The sequence below is a fragment of the Neodiprion fabricii genome, chromosome 1 (assembly GCF_021155785.1).
Source record: "Neodiprion fabricii isolate iyNeoFabr1 chromosome 1, iyNeoFabr1.1, whole genome shotgun sequence".
In the NCBI taxonomy this organism is placed as follows: domain Eukaryota; kingdom Metazoa; phylum Arthropoda; class Insecta; order Hymenoptera; family Diprionidae; genus Neodiprion; species Neodiprion fabricii.
The window spans coordinates 7,188,545-7,205,375 of NC_060239.1; the positions used below are offsets into that span (position 1 = coordinate 7,188,545).

Consider the following 16,831-nt stretch of genomic DNA (forward strand, 5'->3'; position numbering starts at 1 on the left):
CTTATTTCGTAAGTAAGCTTTCGTTATCGCACGACTTCCCGAGTTACAAATTCCAATTTTTGAAGATGAGACAAGCTCTTTTTCATTATTTCTACGTTTTACACCCCACTTTCTGACTTGGGTGTGTGAACATCGTCGCATCTTATTTTGTCTCTCTACCGTTCCGTTCACGTTTTGCTAATGATTGCTCGTATCGCCTGTCTGTCGTTTGTAATTAATTATTGTTCGAGTTTTATTCGTTAAGAGGTAAGCGTTATTTATCACGCGTTGCACCATCCATTTTTGTGTTTCTCCAGCTTCCAGCGTAGGTACTGCGGCATATTACGTCATTGGTGCTTTCTCGTTTTATGGTACGATTGATAGTTAAATATCGTTTATCTGCTTTAATAATTCGATACAAAATACGGAGATCCTTTCTTTTTCATTATAATGTCTTGTTTTATGAATTGTCATTGCGTTCGTTATATAAGGATAGGTAGAATCCTAACAACTAACAATCTTGTCGATTAAATTTCGTTTCCATGGCATTTACTGCAGCAAGCAGCTAAAATTTACTTCTTCTTCTTCTTTTTCTTTTGTATTCCTCCATTTTTTGTTTAATCTTTTATTTTGTTTTTTATTACCGTTGAGCTCTGATTCACCGTGGAGTTCGCGCGGCCGTTAGAAGATAGATTGAGAGATATAAAAATTTGCCAGATCTCGCGCATCGAGCAAAGCTGGAATTGAAAAAATCGTCGTGGATATAAAGAAAAATTGACATTCATGTAATCGCGCGCCTTCCTCTCACCGCGTGGCAGGAATGAAACCGTACCTCCACCGTCATTCGTTGTCCTTATTTCTCTACTTCAGCCCATCCTTTTTGTCTTCGTAACTTTATACAGCTCTAGCAATTCCAAGGGGACCGGAATTCGGACGTTGAGCGATTTTCAAGGGTGAGAAAGGCCTCCTCGACATTCTCTCCAGCACTGTGGCCGGAATACCGAAAGATAAATACAAAACGTCCTGAGATGGCGAAAGTCTTTATTTGACCAAGCGAACCAACAGCCTCTGCATTGAGAAAAGTAGAAAATTGTTTCGCAGGTATTATATCAAATATTCAAATTATGCAGTAGAAACAATTGGCTACTCCGAAATCACATGCGATCTGCTTCCATAAACATTTCACAACGATTTTATTTTCATATTCGTTCTTTCGTTGTTGTTGTTTTTTTTTTTTTTTTTTTTTTTATATTTACTATAACATTTTCACCCCAAAGGCGAATGCGAGATTATCGTCGTTGGATACGTGCAGCAGATAAGTGAAGAGGAAATAAATGCGCAGAGATTGTAATCGGCGGAATTGAATTGGAGTGGATTAGTGAAAATCACCGCTGCCCAGTCACATTATCCAAGTAAGACGAAACGAGGTCCGGTCAAAAGAGATCGATTACCTCGACCTAAAAAAGGAGAGCTACAAGCTTGCAGGAGATATCATTGTTGAGGGAATTCCGTTCAGTTCGAACGCCCTCCTGAAGAAAATCGAATTACTATTATCCTAATTTCACTGCCCTACAATTCCACACAGAGTGATTATACTTATTCTTTTCAACTAACTACGCGTAGGTAAGTTAAAACTGATTTTCTCGTTTGTTCCGCAAGCGTCAGTATTACCGAATTTGAAGATGCAAGCTCTGCCGACTTAATATTTCGATCGTGATGATCGGAAACTGCATAATTTTCATTTCTATTCCGTGCAATAATGTTTCCCACATTGTATAATAATTTTCCTATTTGTTTGTTTTTTTAAACGGGATTTTTGCGAGTTCAACGGTAGGTTAATAATTGTTTTCACGCGGTAAATTGTACCGGAAATTGGACACATCGCGGCTTCTATGTCACCCGTACATAAAGTTGGAAGGAAGTCGAACAGCTGAGATGTGAGGGAGAAATTTTTACCCTCCAATAACGCTCGATAAAAGTATAAATCAGTCGATAAAGATCGCGATCGCTGCCGGTAAAACGGCGTAAAAAGTTTCCTCTGCTTATAGATCAGCCAATCACAAAGAAGATTTTATATGCCGTTGCGGGTGCATGTCGGCTACCTTGGTATAAACCTCTACCTTATACGTCTACACCGATATTATACGGTGAAAGTTTTCGAGTCGTATAATAAACCCCGGAGCTATATTTACGCATAATAACACATCCGTATAACACGATGGAACAGTAGCGACTCCCTTTATAGCGTGTATAAGATGCTCGTATATGTATGAGTTTGCATGTATATCGCGTTGTTATAGAGGTACATTGTATTTCGTATCACCATTATACATACGAGTATGAAAATTTATCCCGATTTGGAAAACACATGCCTACACGTACGTGCAGGAACGGAAATACAAGTGCAGTTACAGGGAAATATTATACGATAGCGGGCATAAAATCATCCTGCATTATGTGTATATTCGAGCATGATTCAAAAAAATTCATTGTTTTTTTTTCCAAATCATACTTTCGATTGTTGTAGGGAAAGGAAATAAGACGCCTGTCAAAATTCGAGCCCTCAATATTAATATTTAGCGGTTTCTGAACGCCATTTTTCATTTTCCATTTGATTAACAAGCGAAAATAATTTTACTTTTATTCTGAATTTTGTAGCTCAGTAACGGGGCAATGTACGTTAATGTCCGTTACACGTTGTTGAATGCTCTACAAAGAAAAGGTTTCTTCTATTTTTTTTATAACTCAACTCTTTAAAAAGTTATTCAAGATTAAAGTTGAAATCATGTGAAAATTCACTTTTTTCGAGATTGACAGTGAAAATATTAGACTTATCACTAAATATCGTAGTTTTTCTTTGAAAAGCAATTACAACCGCTGTAAAATCATGTCGTTTAATTAATTTACAACTTGAGCAAATTTATTTTGTAATTGTTACAAGTAACAATACGTAATAAACAAACAAATGTAGGTACATCTGTTATTACACGTGGCGTTAGTTTGTCGTTCAATCAAGGCGGAGTTGCGAGAGTGTGTCTAAAACGCGCTGTCGGGAAAAGTAGAAAGGAGTGTGATGAAAATCGTTGAAATTTCCTCGCAAATGCACACCCATTTACAGAACATGCGACTGTGGGAATGTGGGTTCTGAAAAATCGCGTGGGATCCGGTCGTAAAACCATACATACACCTATATCCGTCAATAAAAAGACGAGCATCTACGTGATACTTTTTCCGTTCGGTAGGAAAAGCCTCCGGACCTCGGAGATCACCGGGGAGAATAAAGAGGGCTAAAGGTCTCTGGAACTAGTCGCCCCTCCTTTTCCAACTCTTTCACTTTATTCCCCTTTTTCGTTTTCTTCCTACGATGGCTGCGCTCCTCTTTCTACGAACGAGCGAACGAACGTCGGTACGAACATTCGTAGCCTTCTTACGAAACCTTATGTACAGGTGTATGTGAGATACACGTACGTTCGTACGTACTTGCGTATCCATACATGACGTATATTTAGACAAATGAGTTGACTCTCGACGTTCCAAATCCCTGAAAGATTACAGCAAACTTTTGAAAGAGGCAACGCGTATTGTCGGTGCATATCCACAACGATATGGAACACTACGTAAGGATTACGCATACGTGCGGTGCGTGAAGAGAAAAATATCGCGGCATTTTCTTTAACGACGTCATAATATGTTGGTACATAATTGCGTATAGACATAGATTTCAGGTGGGTATATTAATATCTGAAAGATAAGAACAAACAAATAATTAAAACTAAAAAGGTGAATGCTAGTAGCGTGGAAAGGAAAGCGAAAAATAAACTACGCGTAATAATGGTACAACATATAATAACTCAGATCACAAGAACAAGAAGAAGAAGAAGAAGATTCTTCGATTCGACAAATCATGAATTCGCAGATTGCCAATTTTATTTCATGAAATTCCCGATGCGCGAATAGTTATGTGTCGCGAGTTTTTAATTCAAACGGAGAGGAGTGAGAATGAAGCAAAAAATAAAAAAAAAAAAAAAAAATAAGAAAGGGGAAAGATAAAATATGAAACAACACTGAGACATAATTTGGGGTGGAAGTTTTCACCGCTGCAATGCAGAGTTCCGTAAATTTCGTATTCGTAAGGCAATATTCGCACTTCGTCGGACGTATATAGCATGCTCAAGACGAAGGATGCGCATTTTGTATTCAGAAGCGAACATTGTTGCGGTCTTGCGGTATTACGTAGGTATGTGTGCGATGTTGTATAGAGCGAACGCACACACGCCGACTATCAACCTAGCGAAACTTTCTCCTTACTAAAACTCGCGATACTCTTTGGAAAATTTCAGGCGAATTTATCTACACTATAACCCGAGCAGCCATTCTACCTTTCGACACCGCAGGTAGGGAAGACTGTCACTTATCAGTTGATACGCCATTGTATCGTATCTTGTACCCTCGGCGTGAGGCCCAGTTTTTGTCTTCCTTCCGACGTCAATTTTTTTTATTCTCTTTTGTCCGCAGTCGTTCATCGCAAAACTGATAAGCCTGAAATTGACGAGCGAAGAGCGGTATTACACCTACTCGAGAGGAGGAAGAAAGATGGTGGTGGAAAAAGACGGAGCGAGAGAGAAAGAGATTCTCGAGAATACTCTAGGTATCAGTTTTGATTTTGCGAATTTTTCATTTCTTTTTTTAATATGTATTCGTCACATTGATATCGTGATTTCAATGACGCCTGGATCTTCACCTATATTATAAAAGCAATACAATGACGTATGATATACGTAACGCTTATTGTTATGGGTAGGTATAATTAGACGTCGGTTGGTACGCAGTTTGAATAGCAGACTCTATGGGGTTTGTTTCGGGTTTCAGAATGAACTTTTGAAACATTTTGAAATTGCGGACAATTGTTTTCTCCCTAATTCGCAAAAAGCCCGTGATTTAATTACGCGCTGTTCTAAATACAAGGGTTTTTCACGCTGCTGCGAACGACAGTTTTGAACCTATATCATCGTATTGAAGTTAGTAACGTTACCGTAACGTTTCATGCTGCGGAAAAACCGGTATTTCGGAATTCTGGAACTCATTAGCAGCAGGATGAAATGTAATAATTCGACGGTAGCAATTGCGCCTTAAATTCACTGAGAAAGGTGAGAACTGAGGAATAAAAATATCGAGCAACTTCTTTAACAACAAATACCAAAAATAATTAACAAGTAGGTGATTAGGAATTGATTTACAAACTATCAACAATTACGATGATTCTATGTGAAGCTCTAGCCTGCGTACCGAAAACACGTAATAAGAATTTCATATCCGTGGTTCGATTCATAGAATTTAGATAATACTAGCCTAAAAAAGTGCTGTACAAATTTCGGCCTGATCGATTCAAAGATCTTTTAATAATCCTAAATGTGAGAGCACAAATATTTCAAATTCATTGGCATCTATTTCCCGTTTCTGTTCAAAAAAATGCTATGAAATACGTCATAATGAAACTTTCGATCAGAAGTGAAATAGCGAAGAAGAATAAATTATCATAAGCACTAAAAAATAGTAAAACAACTGATTAAAAAATCGAAAGGTTGTGAAAAAAAAAAAAGAAAAGAAAAAAAGAAGCAAATTCATCGACGAGTTTCGAGCGACGTCGACGAGCGAAAAAGCGCGCGTTGCGTCCGACCTTCCCCGACGTCACGTCACGTCACGGATTGCGAGTCAGAGCTGCGTATAACAGTAGTGCAGGTCGGCGTTGAGTCGGGCGTCGACAGGGTGGACGGACCGCGACTGCATCCGACTTTCGAACTGTGACACGTCGAACCGAGGGTGGGAGACGTGCAGGAGATGCGATGGTGCTCGACAACATTACGCGAGGCGGGGTGGAAGAAGAGAATCGAACGGAATGTTTGGTTCTAGGGCAGACGTGCGAACGCGTGTTGTTTTTTTTTTTTTTTTACTTTTTTTCACCCCCATTAACCATTCAGCCCTGAAAGAATGTTTTTATTCAATGGATAGAAGTGAAACGGACGTCTGCGGTATAAAAATTATACAGCTAAGAAAAAACAAAAAAAAAAAAAAAGCAATTAGGTTATCAAACACCAAAATTCACGGAATAAATCAGGACAGCAAAAAAAAAAATTTTTCACGCTGAGCGGTGTGGTATTTTTTTGACAAACTTTGTACATTGAAAAAGAAATCGAATTTTTCATCTAAATGTTGCTTTTTTGAGTCATACGTGAAAATGTCGATGAAATAAATAAATAGAGTCGAATTCGAAAAAGTAAGCTTACTCCTAGGATCGTCGACATCAAATCTTACTACGACCACTCGAATATCAAGAGCAGAAAAACCGCTATTGACCAGTGTTATTCATTCATAGCGGTGAAAGTTGGAAGGGAAGTTGACTCGCGAAGGATCGTGAAAAAGAAAAATGAAAATGATATCCTCTGTCTTCGGTTGATTAAGAATTTATAACCAAAAAATATGTAGGAGGAATGAAATATTTTGAGGAACAAAAAAAGAAAGTCGACGCATCGTCCTTTTCGCGATGCGTCTAATTCTTCTTACGAAACTAACGCAGGCGGGATAGGTTTAGTCGTGACTGTCGGGATTTGCTTCGTATGCATAATTAATAGGACTTACGGTATCGTTCCAGGTAGAGAACGGTTGGTAAATAACAGCACATGCCATTGTCCGCGTGAACGTGGGCGTACATGTTGTACGGAAAATCGAGCCGGGTAATCCTTTTTCAAAAAGCCTGCACACTATACGCACTTGATGAAAAACTGGCAAACTCGCGGTTTCACTTCACTCGCGTTTCGCATACTTATCGTTAGTATTCGGACACCTCGACTCAATCGCTACCGATCACGTGTTCGACGATAATCCGTCACTTTAAAATCACTCGGAGGAGATTCGAAGCGTAAGTATCGCGAAAATAGGAAACGATAACTACACACGACGATCTTTCTCAACGGCCGAGCGAACACTGAGAGTTAAACTCGGACGAGACCGATCAGTGTTTGGCCTTGTTCGAACTCGTCGCGATCAACAAATCCTCAGCGTCGTTGGTTATTCGGACTCGCTCGCATACTTCGCAGTAAGTACGAAGCGAGTCGCGGCACACGATTAGGCACAAAACCGAATCGCAGTGTCAGGCTGTTATTCCACTGGCATCTGATAATTCCACACCAACAACATTTGAGAAAGCAGCCCGAGACTTTCGTCAATTACAATTAGCTAATGAATTACTCCTCGCCTCCGACCTTTAATCGAAATGAAAGATCGAGGCTCGTTGAGCACGACAGGTAAACACAACTGCTCGCAAGCCCCCGACCACTACGGCACAACAAAGCCACTCTGATCAAGGTGAGACAAGGTGCGCGGATCAAAGCAGAGAACAGGAAACGTCGACCGAACTGTTTTGGCAACACGGAATAAAGGTAGGAGAAAGGAGCTACGCGACACGCGAATTCACGCCTCTCGCTTGCAGCCACGGTCTCTGTCTCTCGAGGATTGAACTTTGCTTTTCGTTTCGTCTATCAACCATTCGGTTGAAAGTTTACTCTTTCAGCCGAGCGAGAGAAGAAGCGTTTCAATGCAATTGCGCCGGCGGCGGCTCCGCTTTTTCAGCTTTCTCTCCGTTTTCCATGCAACTTGCACCGCTGCGGGAAAACTCCGATTCCGACCGCATTCCCCCGGGGGTGAAGGGCGGTAATCGGGGGATCGGGAAGAGCAGCTACACACGACCGCACCGCGTGGCCCTCGACCGCTGACTGGCAGAGCTCCACCCCCTTACAAGACTCGAACCCCGAAACCCACGCCGCCACCTGCCCCATCCCGAACCCGCCGTCGCCACCCTTCTGCCCTTCTTCCGCAGCTTCCGCCCCTTCCGCCCCTCGTTCGCTCGACTCGCGACTCGAAACTCGCCCTCCGCGAGGGGATGGCTCTCCTCCCTTCACCCCCGGTTCCGCCGCTCCTTCGAGTCGCCTCCACCGCGGCCGTCGAGATCTTAAAATCGTCGCGGATCCGCGGACGTTGTTTCGAGGAACTGGAACGGCGCGAGTCCTTGTAGCGGAAACGAGGCAACGGTCAGGTCTGTTTAATTACGACGGATTAACGAGTCGCTCCTTCGAGACGCGCGAAGCATCGATTTGTATCCAACCCACGCTGACTCTTTGTACCTACCTCTTCGGATCTTTTTCATCCCCCGTCCGCGGGTTCGCCAGGGCTGAAAATCCGCGGGGCGCAGTTCTTCGGGCGAAAATTATACCTGCTTCGTCACGGTGGGGTGAACGGGGTTTTTTTTTTTTTTTTTTTTTGCAAGCTATGTTTATTCGACATCGTTAAAAGGGATACCTGCTATAAATATTAAACATCGATCATTGTGTGCTGTGATCAGGGGGGGGGGGGATTTTTCTAAAATTAGCAAACGCCCGATGTCGAATTTTCAAAGAGGCTAAAGCTATTTTATAGAATTTTAAATTGTAGAATATGTAGAATAGTATTTAAATAATAAAACGAAAATATATAATCACTTGCAGAATTCTGACGATTCCACGTTTTGAATTGCTTATGTATTTGTATACGTATATATTCGTACTTATTGTGATCATTCTGTAATATTTTGACCCTCCATTTAATTTTGACCTTTTTAAATTTTGACTTTTCTGTGTTTAGAATTTCTACTTTCGGAAATTCTGTGAAACAGATTTTTTCGTTTTTGAAGGTTTGATATTGTGATCCTTTTGTCTTTTACCTTTTCCACGTCTTACCCCCAATTCTGATAATAATTTCTTTCGTTGCCCGCGATTTCTCTAAAAAATTTATGAATTTGCAGTACACTTGAAAGATTGACATTGCTTCGAGAAAATCACAAGTATAAGGGTCGGAAGCTGACGTTGCCGTTCACGGAGTTGAATTTTTCTTCAAGTAAAATCATTAGCAGATTCATTTACGAATAGATGGGATATAATTCGTAAGAATTTATTAAGCGATGCATTTGTGAACTATTGGAAAAATTTAATGACACACTATTAATTTCTCTTGAATCATAAGAACATTGATTGCTGAAATGTCTTCTACGTGTTTAGAAATTATTTCTATTCAGTTAAATTCTACAAGTACTGATTAACTTCGTGCAATCTCGAGCTGTATCATTTTTAGTTGTTTTTTTTTTTTCATAACTCGTTTGTATTTAGATTTTGCACTGCAACATATTCTTAAGACCAGATAATAACGAAAGACAAGAATCTGAAATCACAAAAAATTTGATTTTCATTCTGAAGATTTCTATTTCTAATTTCTAAACGGGTAGTTCTTTCGGAGAATAAAAAATGGATCGATCGAATAGGCGGCGACGGTATCTGGTAAAAGCCAAGACGGAGGCGAATAGGAGCGATCATCCGGTACGAGAAATTCCGTTTCTATGTCCTTTCCTTAAAAGTTCGATCATCCTGAATATTACCGGGTAATAGCCTATCAGCGATTCTGCCCCCGACGAAGCGCCCGCTCTCCGTCATCTCCTACATCCATTCTCGATCAATGTCTTCCGGCTCTTTATAGAAAAGGAAAACCCCGCAGCTGCGTCTCCGTTTTCTCTTGTACGCGACGACGGTGATGCCTGCATTTCCAGAGATAGAAAAGCGGACTCACCGCAACTCGGTCTCGAACCGTAGTCACGAGAACTCTTCGCGTCTCATATAGAGCGAAGATAAGCGAGCTTGCAATCATCCCACGTTTTAAATAGGACAATTGATTTTTGGATATTGTACAAGAAAACATTTATTCAATTGATCGGTGAAAAACTTGTTTGGGGGAAAAATAGATGCGGACGATTTCGAATGAAGGTGATAAAACGGGGGCGGAAATGTTGTAGCCGAGAGTCCGGACTGCGGTAAATAAACCAGAGAAAGAGAGATTCATTCGTTGCTGCAGCAGAGGTATTGTGCGCTTGTTTACTCTAAAAGGATCAGGCCGACTGACCTCCTGATGGAAAATCCTTTGAAGACTGAAGTGCCTAGCCAAGACGACGCACTTGAGACTCATTGCGAGACGTTGCGCTCCTTAATTACTCCACCTCGTCGAGATTCGGTGGGAGACACTCGAAAGACTACTTGCCGTGCGACTACTTCGCAAAAACTAGGCACCTACACGTCTCGCGATACAAACACGCCAGACCGAGTCCTCGATGCCTTGAAAATTAGACATTTTCTTTAGTTAGCAATTCTAAAGCTGCCGAGGTGTTTCGGGAGCCCGAAAGAAGAACGACACCGCTGTAGAAGCTTAAAGACGAATGACAAATTTGTCACTGCCAGAGCTGATCAAGATATATCCAATTAAATAAGTTTCGATCAGGCGGAGCAAAATTTTTAAATCTTATATTCCAATTATAAGTAGCTATAATAATAATAATAATAATAATAATATATGTATATATATATAATAATTATATGTATATTTAATGAATAGAGATTATTATTTATATCGATGATGAATTCGAAATTATTTCGACAGGGTTTTGATTCAACTTCAAGTCTCTCTTGTTTCACTCGAGTATAAAGGAATATTTGAATAAGGATTTCAAAATATTTCTATCATAATTTCAATAAAGAATATTCACGTAAACTAAAAAATACCAACAATCAGTCAATTCTGGTAATTCAAACGATTTATTCCCCTTTCTGAATCTCCGTTTCCAACCTCGACTAACTTCTCTAGATAACAATGAAGCTTATTTAAATACTCTTGTTAAAACTTTTGTTTACACGGTCTTTGTTTGCTTAATTACATTCACGTCACATTGAAAGCGTTTTTGTCATTCTCTACCAAGGCTACATTCGTTTTCATTCCGACTTTGAATGAGGCATATAACAGCTACGAGAAGGATGTGAAAAAGGCTACGCGAATTCTTCGTACATCCTGGCTACTACCGCATTAGGTTTCAAATGACCGCGCAACAAGGCTGGTGTGATGATACCGAGTTATGAAAAAAATATTATTACAAAACATGGCGGCCCTTGAAGCAAACTTACAGTTTCAGGATACGTGTGTTTACGAACAAAAGTGTATAACACACGTATGCATGGTCCCATGGGAAATTCAGAGGTGTGGAAATTTCCGCATTAATTTCTTTCGCGGTTGTCATTTGTCGTTTTTTCATGTCAAACACTGGTTGAACAGCGCAGGTGACGCAAACTGCAACAGAAGGTCTTTGAGAAACGAGATTAACAATTATGAAATCTCCCACATTCGTCTAGCAATATCCACCGAAAAGAAAGACACGCTGGCCGCAAATTTTTGAAAAAAAAAATTCCACGGCATTTCCAGGTTTTCCAGTATCCAAGTCCCAGTTGTCGCTAACGTTTTCCCAGTTCTAGTAAGTTACTAAAACTTGAATCGTTCGGCATATTGACTCTATATTCGGTTCAAATTCAATGAAGTATGAAATTAAATTTGTCACCTCGAAAAATCATTTCTAATTCCCATGATGGAAAAATGATATTTTCAGTTTCTTCCACGACAATTATGAAAATTCCCTAACGATTCCCAGTTTCGAACGACCCCTTTTAAATTTCCTGAAATTTCCGGGTTTTTCAGGTTTTCCGGGTATGTGGCCACCCTGGAAGAGTAACGGCTCGGTACATAAGAACAGTCGCACTCTAAGCGAGATGTAACATCTATACACCGTGTATGAAAATATATAAGAATACACGTAGGCGCATATAAGGCAAGGGATATCCGGCACGGCAAAAAGGGTGACAAAAAATGTCGAGATTGAAGTCCCAGAGTTGCTGCACACAGCCACCGGCCTATAAATCCTGCTTGCACGAGCTTTTCGACGTGATGCACTCGTGGAAATACACGTAATAATTTCGACGAGGTGACGTGACTTTCGTATCCGCTCTTTGTCTTCGAGCAAATATTATCTAAGAGTGGAAATATTCCTGACGCGCGGGTAAAAAATTCATACTCGAGGTATTAAATTCCGCTACTCGAATTTCGCCGTCGAGTCTGTAAGGATAAAAATTAAGCAAACACTGTGACGTATTGTCTCGTACTCCTCTCGAAGTTATATAAACACAATCATCCGATCGCGAGAGCAAAACAATTCTCGGATAGACGGCAGTCGGCGAACCCTGGTTTCTTCTTCGTTCCTCATAATAAAGAAAACTTTTCTAACAACTGTTTAGGACGATACTCGCAAAGTACCCCCACACCTATCCTACTTAATAATGACGGAAGGAATTCTCTTTGAAAGTGGCTCGCGTGTTTCGTCAAGTGTCTGGCAAACTTTTCGAATCGTTTACTTATCGCACACTTTTCTATATGAATAAATCCGCTCGCACATGTTTACCTACCTTGTACATCTTACTTACATTTCTACACAGCTTTTACAGAGAATTTTATACCTCGTTTTACTTATCTTGCCAGAATAGTAAACGAGGGTAGGAAAATTCCGGCGAAAAGAAAGGCATTCCTCGAATAACGCGAACGTTTATTGTTATTATTATTATTATTATTACTATTTTGTTTCTTTTAACACTGGTAGGATACATCTGCTCAACAAACAAATGGAGGTAAAAAATGATTTAGGGTTCTGCGTAGTGAATAATTTACTAGGTCTAATTACCGCGTGACTGATCTAATGATGCAAAAAATGAACAAGCGAGCGCTCCAATTTTTCGTATCCAAAACCACCGGGTTTATTTTCGGATTTCGATTTCCTAATTTGTTTCGATTAATTTCGGTAGATACGAAGTGCAACCTCACTGCAGGTTTCCTGGGGCAATCGATGAGAGAAATCCGAATAGCGAGAAGAGCGGGCGGAAAAATTGTCGAAACGATTGAGTTGACGGATGTGGAAATAACGGTATAATTACATCCTAGAGTTTTTTCCTTTCTCTCTCACGGTTAATTTTTTTCGTTTGCCCAGCTGCCTGCGCGAAAATATAGATGACACGATGAAATTCTCGATTGGAAGGTGGAAGAAAAATAAAAACAAATAACAAAATAACAGATTTTAAAACAATAAGTGAACGGAAATCGACAGCACAGTTAGCTTACTGAAAATTCAATGAGGACCGCGATCCGATTATTTCTGCAAAGCAATTCGTTTCAATCAATCCTGACAAATGCGCGAAACTTTTAGAGTGTTTTTAACTTTGAACGAAAGGGTCGGAACCCGAGTTGCAGGAAGTTATTCCGAATCGCAATTTTGCTAATGAAAAACGGAGGGGGAAAAAATAGTGCCAGCTCATTGTGAGTTTCAAACTTAGCTGCATACATCGCATAATATTTTACAGGCAGATTTATACAACAATATCAGTTTGTATATCTTGAGAGTGCCGGATTTATTTTTTTAAACAACCGACCTGCAAGCGAACCAAGAAATATTTCCAAATGCTAAAGATGTCAAACGGGCAGAAGAAAAGCAATAACCCTACAATTCGGGGGGTGGTTAATTCGTTTTTCAAACCGGATATACTATTTTGGAACGATCGGAATTGGCAATTTCTATTCGTGATAGCGATGGGTCACCTCCGGATAAGGGGGAGTAAGAAATAACATTATCCAGGGGCACCTCCCCTGACTCGAAAACGGATATAGGATCCTGTATAATCTTAGAGTACAGGCACGTCTCGGCCTGTGTAAGTAACGCGTGAGCATGGTGACAGCGGCATACTATCTATGCTTTCCGAATGCCGGAGTTTAATTTTTTATTGCACACACATGTATGCGTGACAAATTTACAAGAGAGCTAGAGAGAGTTTGGATTTTTTTGAATATTGATAACGAAGATATTTCTTTCAAGGTGGGGTACAAAAATGTGACAGACCGAAAAGTCGACGGGACGAAATCCCGAAAGTTGAAAACGTAGAAAGGCCATAAATAGGAAAAGATTACCTGTGGAAAAATAAAAATTGAGAACGCAAAAATATATAAATAAATTTATACCGTTTTTCCTTTTTTTTTTCTTTTGTTTAAGAATGGCCAAGATTACGAAGTGCAAAATATTGAAATACGGAAATACCGAAGAGTCAAAAAGTCGAAAAGTGTCCGATGGCCGGTGTCTGGTTCCATCCGGCATAAGTCTACGTAACTATGTCAACCGTATTGCGGCCTCTCGGCTTTCCGGCCCTTCTGCATTTTGCGGATCGTGATTTCGCTCCTTCTGAACTTTGATTGTCGACAGCTAATTTTTTCGGTTTTGCGGCTGTTCGAAGTACGAGCCGCTATAAATTTTCGATTTCGGCACTTTCATATTTCTCTATCTCCACATTCTGTACTTTGGTCATTCGGATAAGAGAGCGTTCGGTTAAATGCACTTTCGGGAAAACAGTTATTCTACTGGGTGATTTATCGAAAATCCCAATTTCGGTAGGCTGTTGAATTCTTAATTGTTTTAAAATTCGTATCTCGAATATGTCGGGTTTTTGACAAGTTGACTTTTTGTTTTTTCGGAATTTCGACCCCCACCCTGTTTTCCTATACCACGGGAACAATATTACCAACATCGTTCCTCACAATGCTGTACGTATTTAATGGTATATTGGTTATAATTAATGATATCACGATTTTGTACGCAGCTTAATTTCGTTTTATTTTTATTTTTTATTTGTAAATCTGGCTTGAAGATATATGAATGAAATAAATCACGTCGAAAAGGTGGCCTGTTACATATTATACGTGAAGTAAATTCCGTAAATACCATTTTTGTCCACACGGCTTTGAAGCCGCGTAGCTATCATATATTTTTGCGTGTTTGCAACTATTACGTGGTATGTTATCACTATCATACAACACCTTTGTTTTTTTTTTTTTTTTTTTTTTTTCTTCATTTCATTCATTTTTCGGCAGGGGGAAGAGGGGAAAAATATACGCCACAACGATTTCACGCGCGCGACATGTGCCTGAAATATCTTATGTTTCATTTTCTTATCACCGAATAAATATGAGACGTCACTGAAAATGATTTGACAAGGAATTGTATAATAGGAACGGACGTTGACTGCATGTAATATATACATACATTCTCAAATGTAGAGATCAACATACGCGTTTCTTTCATTTAGTTGAAGGAATAATGCTTTATTAAATAATTACATTTCCCAACGTATAACGCGCCAATAGGACTATTTTAATCTCGGTAAATGCCTGTCAAGGATTTAAATACGATTTTTATTTCACCTCTAGGAATTTCCATTAAAACGTCATGGATCGCCGATTAACAATCGCGCAGAAGTGATTTCCTTATAATTACTCTGAACATTTGTTCCATTTTCTTGTGTTTCATCCTCTCTGGAAATTTGTATAATCAGGATGTTCGATGCAGCTGTAAATTCCAATTGAAAAAAAGATAATGACAGTACTGACTTCAAATGTAACTTCAGTTGCCTACGTTGAGAGGAAACTCCCGGTATTACGATACAGTTTTGTAAATCTACTGCACCCTGGAGTTGTATTTTGTAAAATATTTGATAATCGAGTAAAAGCAACGCAGAATGGCGGAGCGTAGATTTGAGTTTTAACAGAGAGAAAAATCGGAGTAAACGAGATTAATACGTGCACGCGTTACATAAAAATATTCCACCATCAGATCTGCGAGCCTCTCCGGTATGCCGTGCACAGATATGAGGAGAAAAAAAGAGGGGGGGTATTCATATAAACGGAAAAGAAGATACAGAAAATATTTGAGATACACCTAGTCGAAGATCTTATCACTGGCTGTGATGCGATTGTGATTTAAAAAGATTCCCTGGTGTTTTTTATACCTCGTGCTGTACAAAAATAAAACTCTTAATTTCTGATGCGCTATATATTATTCACGTGATTAAAAACGTTACACACACACACACACACACACACATACATACATGTATAGCAATGGAGGTGGAATAAAAACCGCGAGATTCACGAGTTTTGCGCAAACCTCGCGTTGCACCCCGTCAAGAACAAGCGGCTTTAAGCTGGCCGTTAGCCAACTCTCAAACTTGTCGTTTTGACATTGTAGCTTCCAAGTTGAAACAAAATATTTATTAGTATCCAATTCAAATTTCAAACTACAAATTCAGATTCGTGATGAATGATTTACAAGCCCTCAGGTACCGGATTGCACGAAAATATCACGACTTTTTTTTATATTGTACCACTATAACGGATACGACATTACAATTTTCGAAGTCTGACCTTGGATTTGTTATCGATGATCCAAAAAAACTCCGCCTACTAATTACTACCAAATCTGAATGTTTTTAGATTTTTTTCCACCATATTGGTTTCGCCATTTTGGATATCGCAGATCTGACATCAGGTTCGTGTTCAGCCACTCGACAAGCCTTCGAGTAGCTATTTCCGACAGAATTCAATTGTTTTTAGTTTTTTTTCGCACAAATCACCTCAGCCCTGGTTGTTCGAATACCGTGAATACTTAGTTCAAGCCTGCAGGTACATCTCTATTTATAGGGACAAAAATTAAGATCGTAATCGATTGACGGTTGCATTTCATACAAATTTCCCCCAACCGCATAAACCTTTTCAGGTTTTTTCCCGGCGTGTATCTATTTCCTCGTCTTTATGTTTCTGCACGCTTGTTATCGTTTCTACCTTATTTATTTATTTATTAGTTGTTTTTTTTTGCATTCCAACCGTTCATCTCCACCCACTGCTAACGTCTCAAGTCGCAGGATCAAGAGGACGAGACGGAGGAGATATCGACAGGTCTGTGATCGTCGAGAACGGTATCAATCCGGCGAATCAGGTGATCGATGACAGAGACAAGGCCTCGATAGAAGTATAGAAGGAAATCTTCGAGCTTCCAAACGTGTCAGAATTTGCACTGAAATTCCTCACATACACG

The 16,831-nt window shown here is 39.8% G+C and overlaps 1 protein-coding gene across 1 annotated transcript in view; it reads right to left on the bottom strand.

Moving 5' to 3' along the window:
- Positions 1-7,234, bottom strand: part of LOC124177144 (disks large 1 tumor suppressor protein) — a 301,091-nt gene extending 293,857 nt beyond the window's left edge. Inside the window, exon 1 of the mRNA XM_046559275.1 lies at positions 6,616-7,234. Coding sequence (XP_046415231.1) covers positions 6,616-6,688 — 73 coding nt within the window. The 5' untranslated portion in view covers positions 6,689-7,234. The remainder of the gene's footprint in view (positions 1-6,615) is intronic.
- Between the last annotated feature and the right edge of the window lie 9,597 nt (positions 7,235-16,831).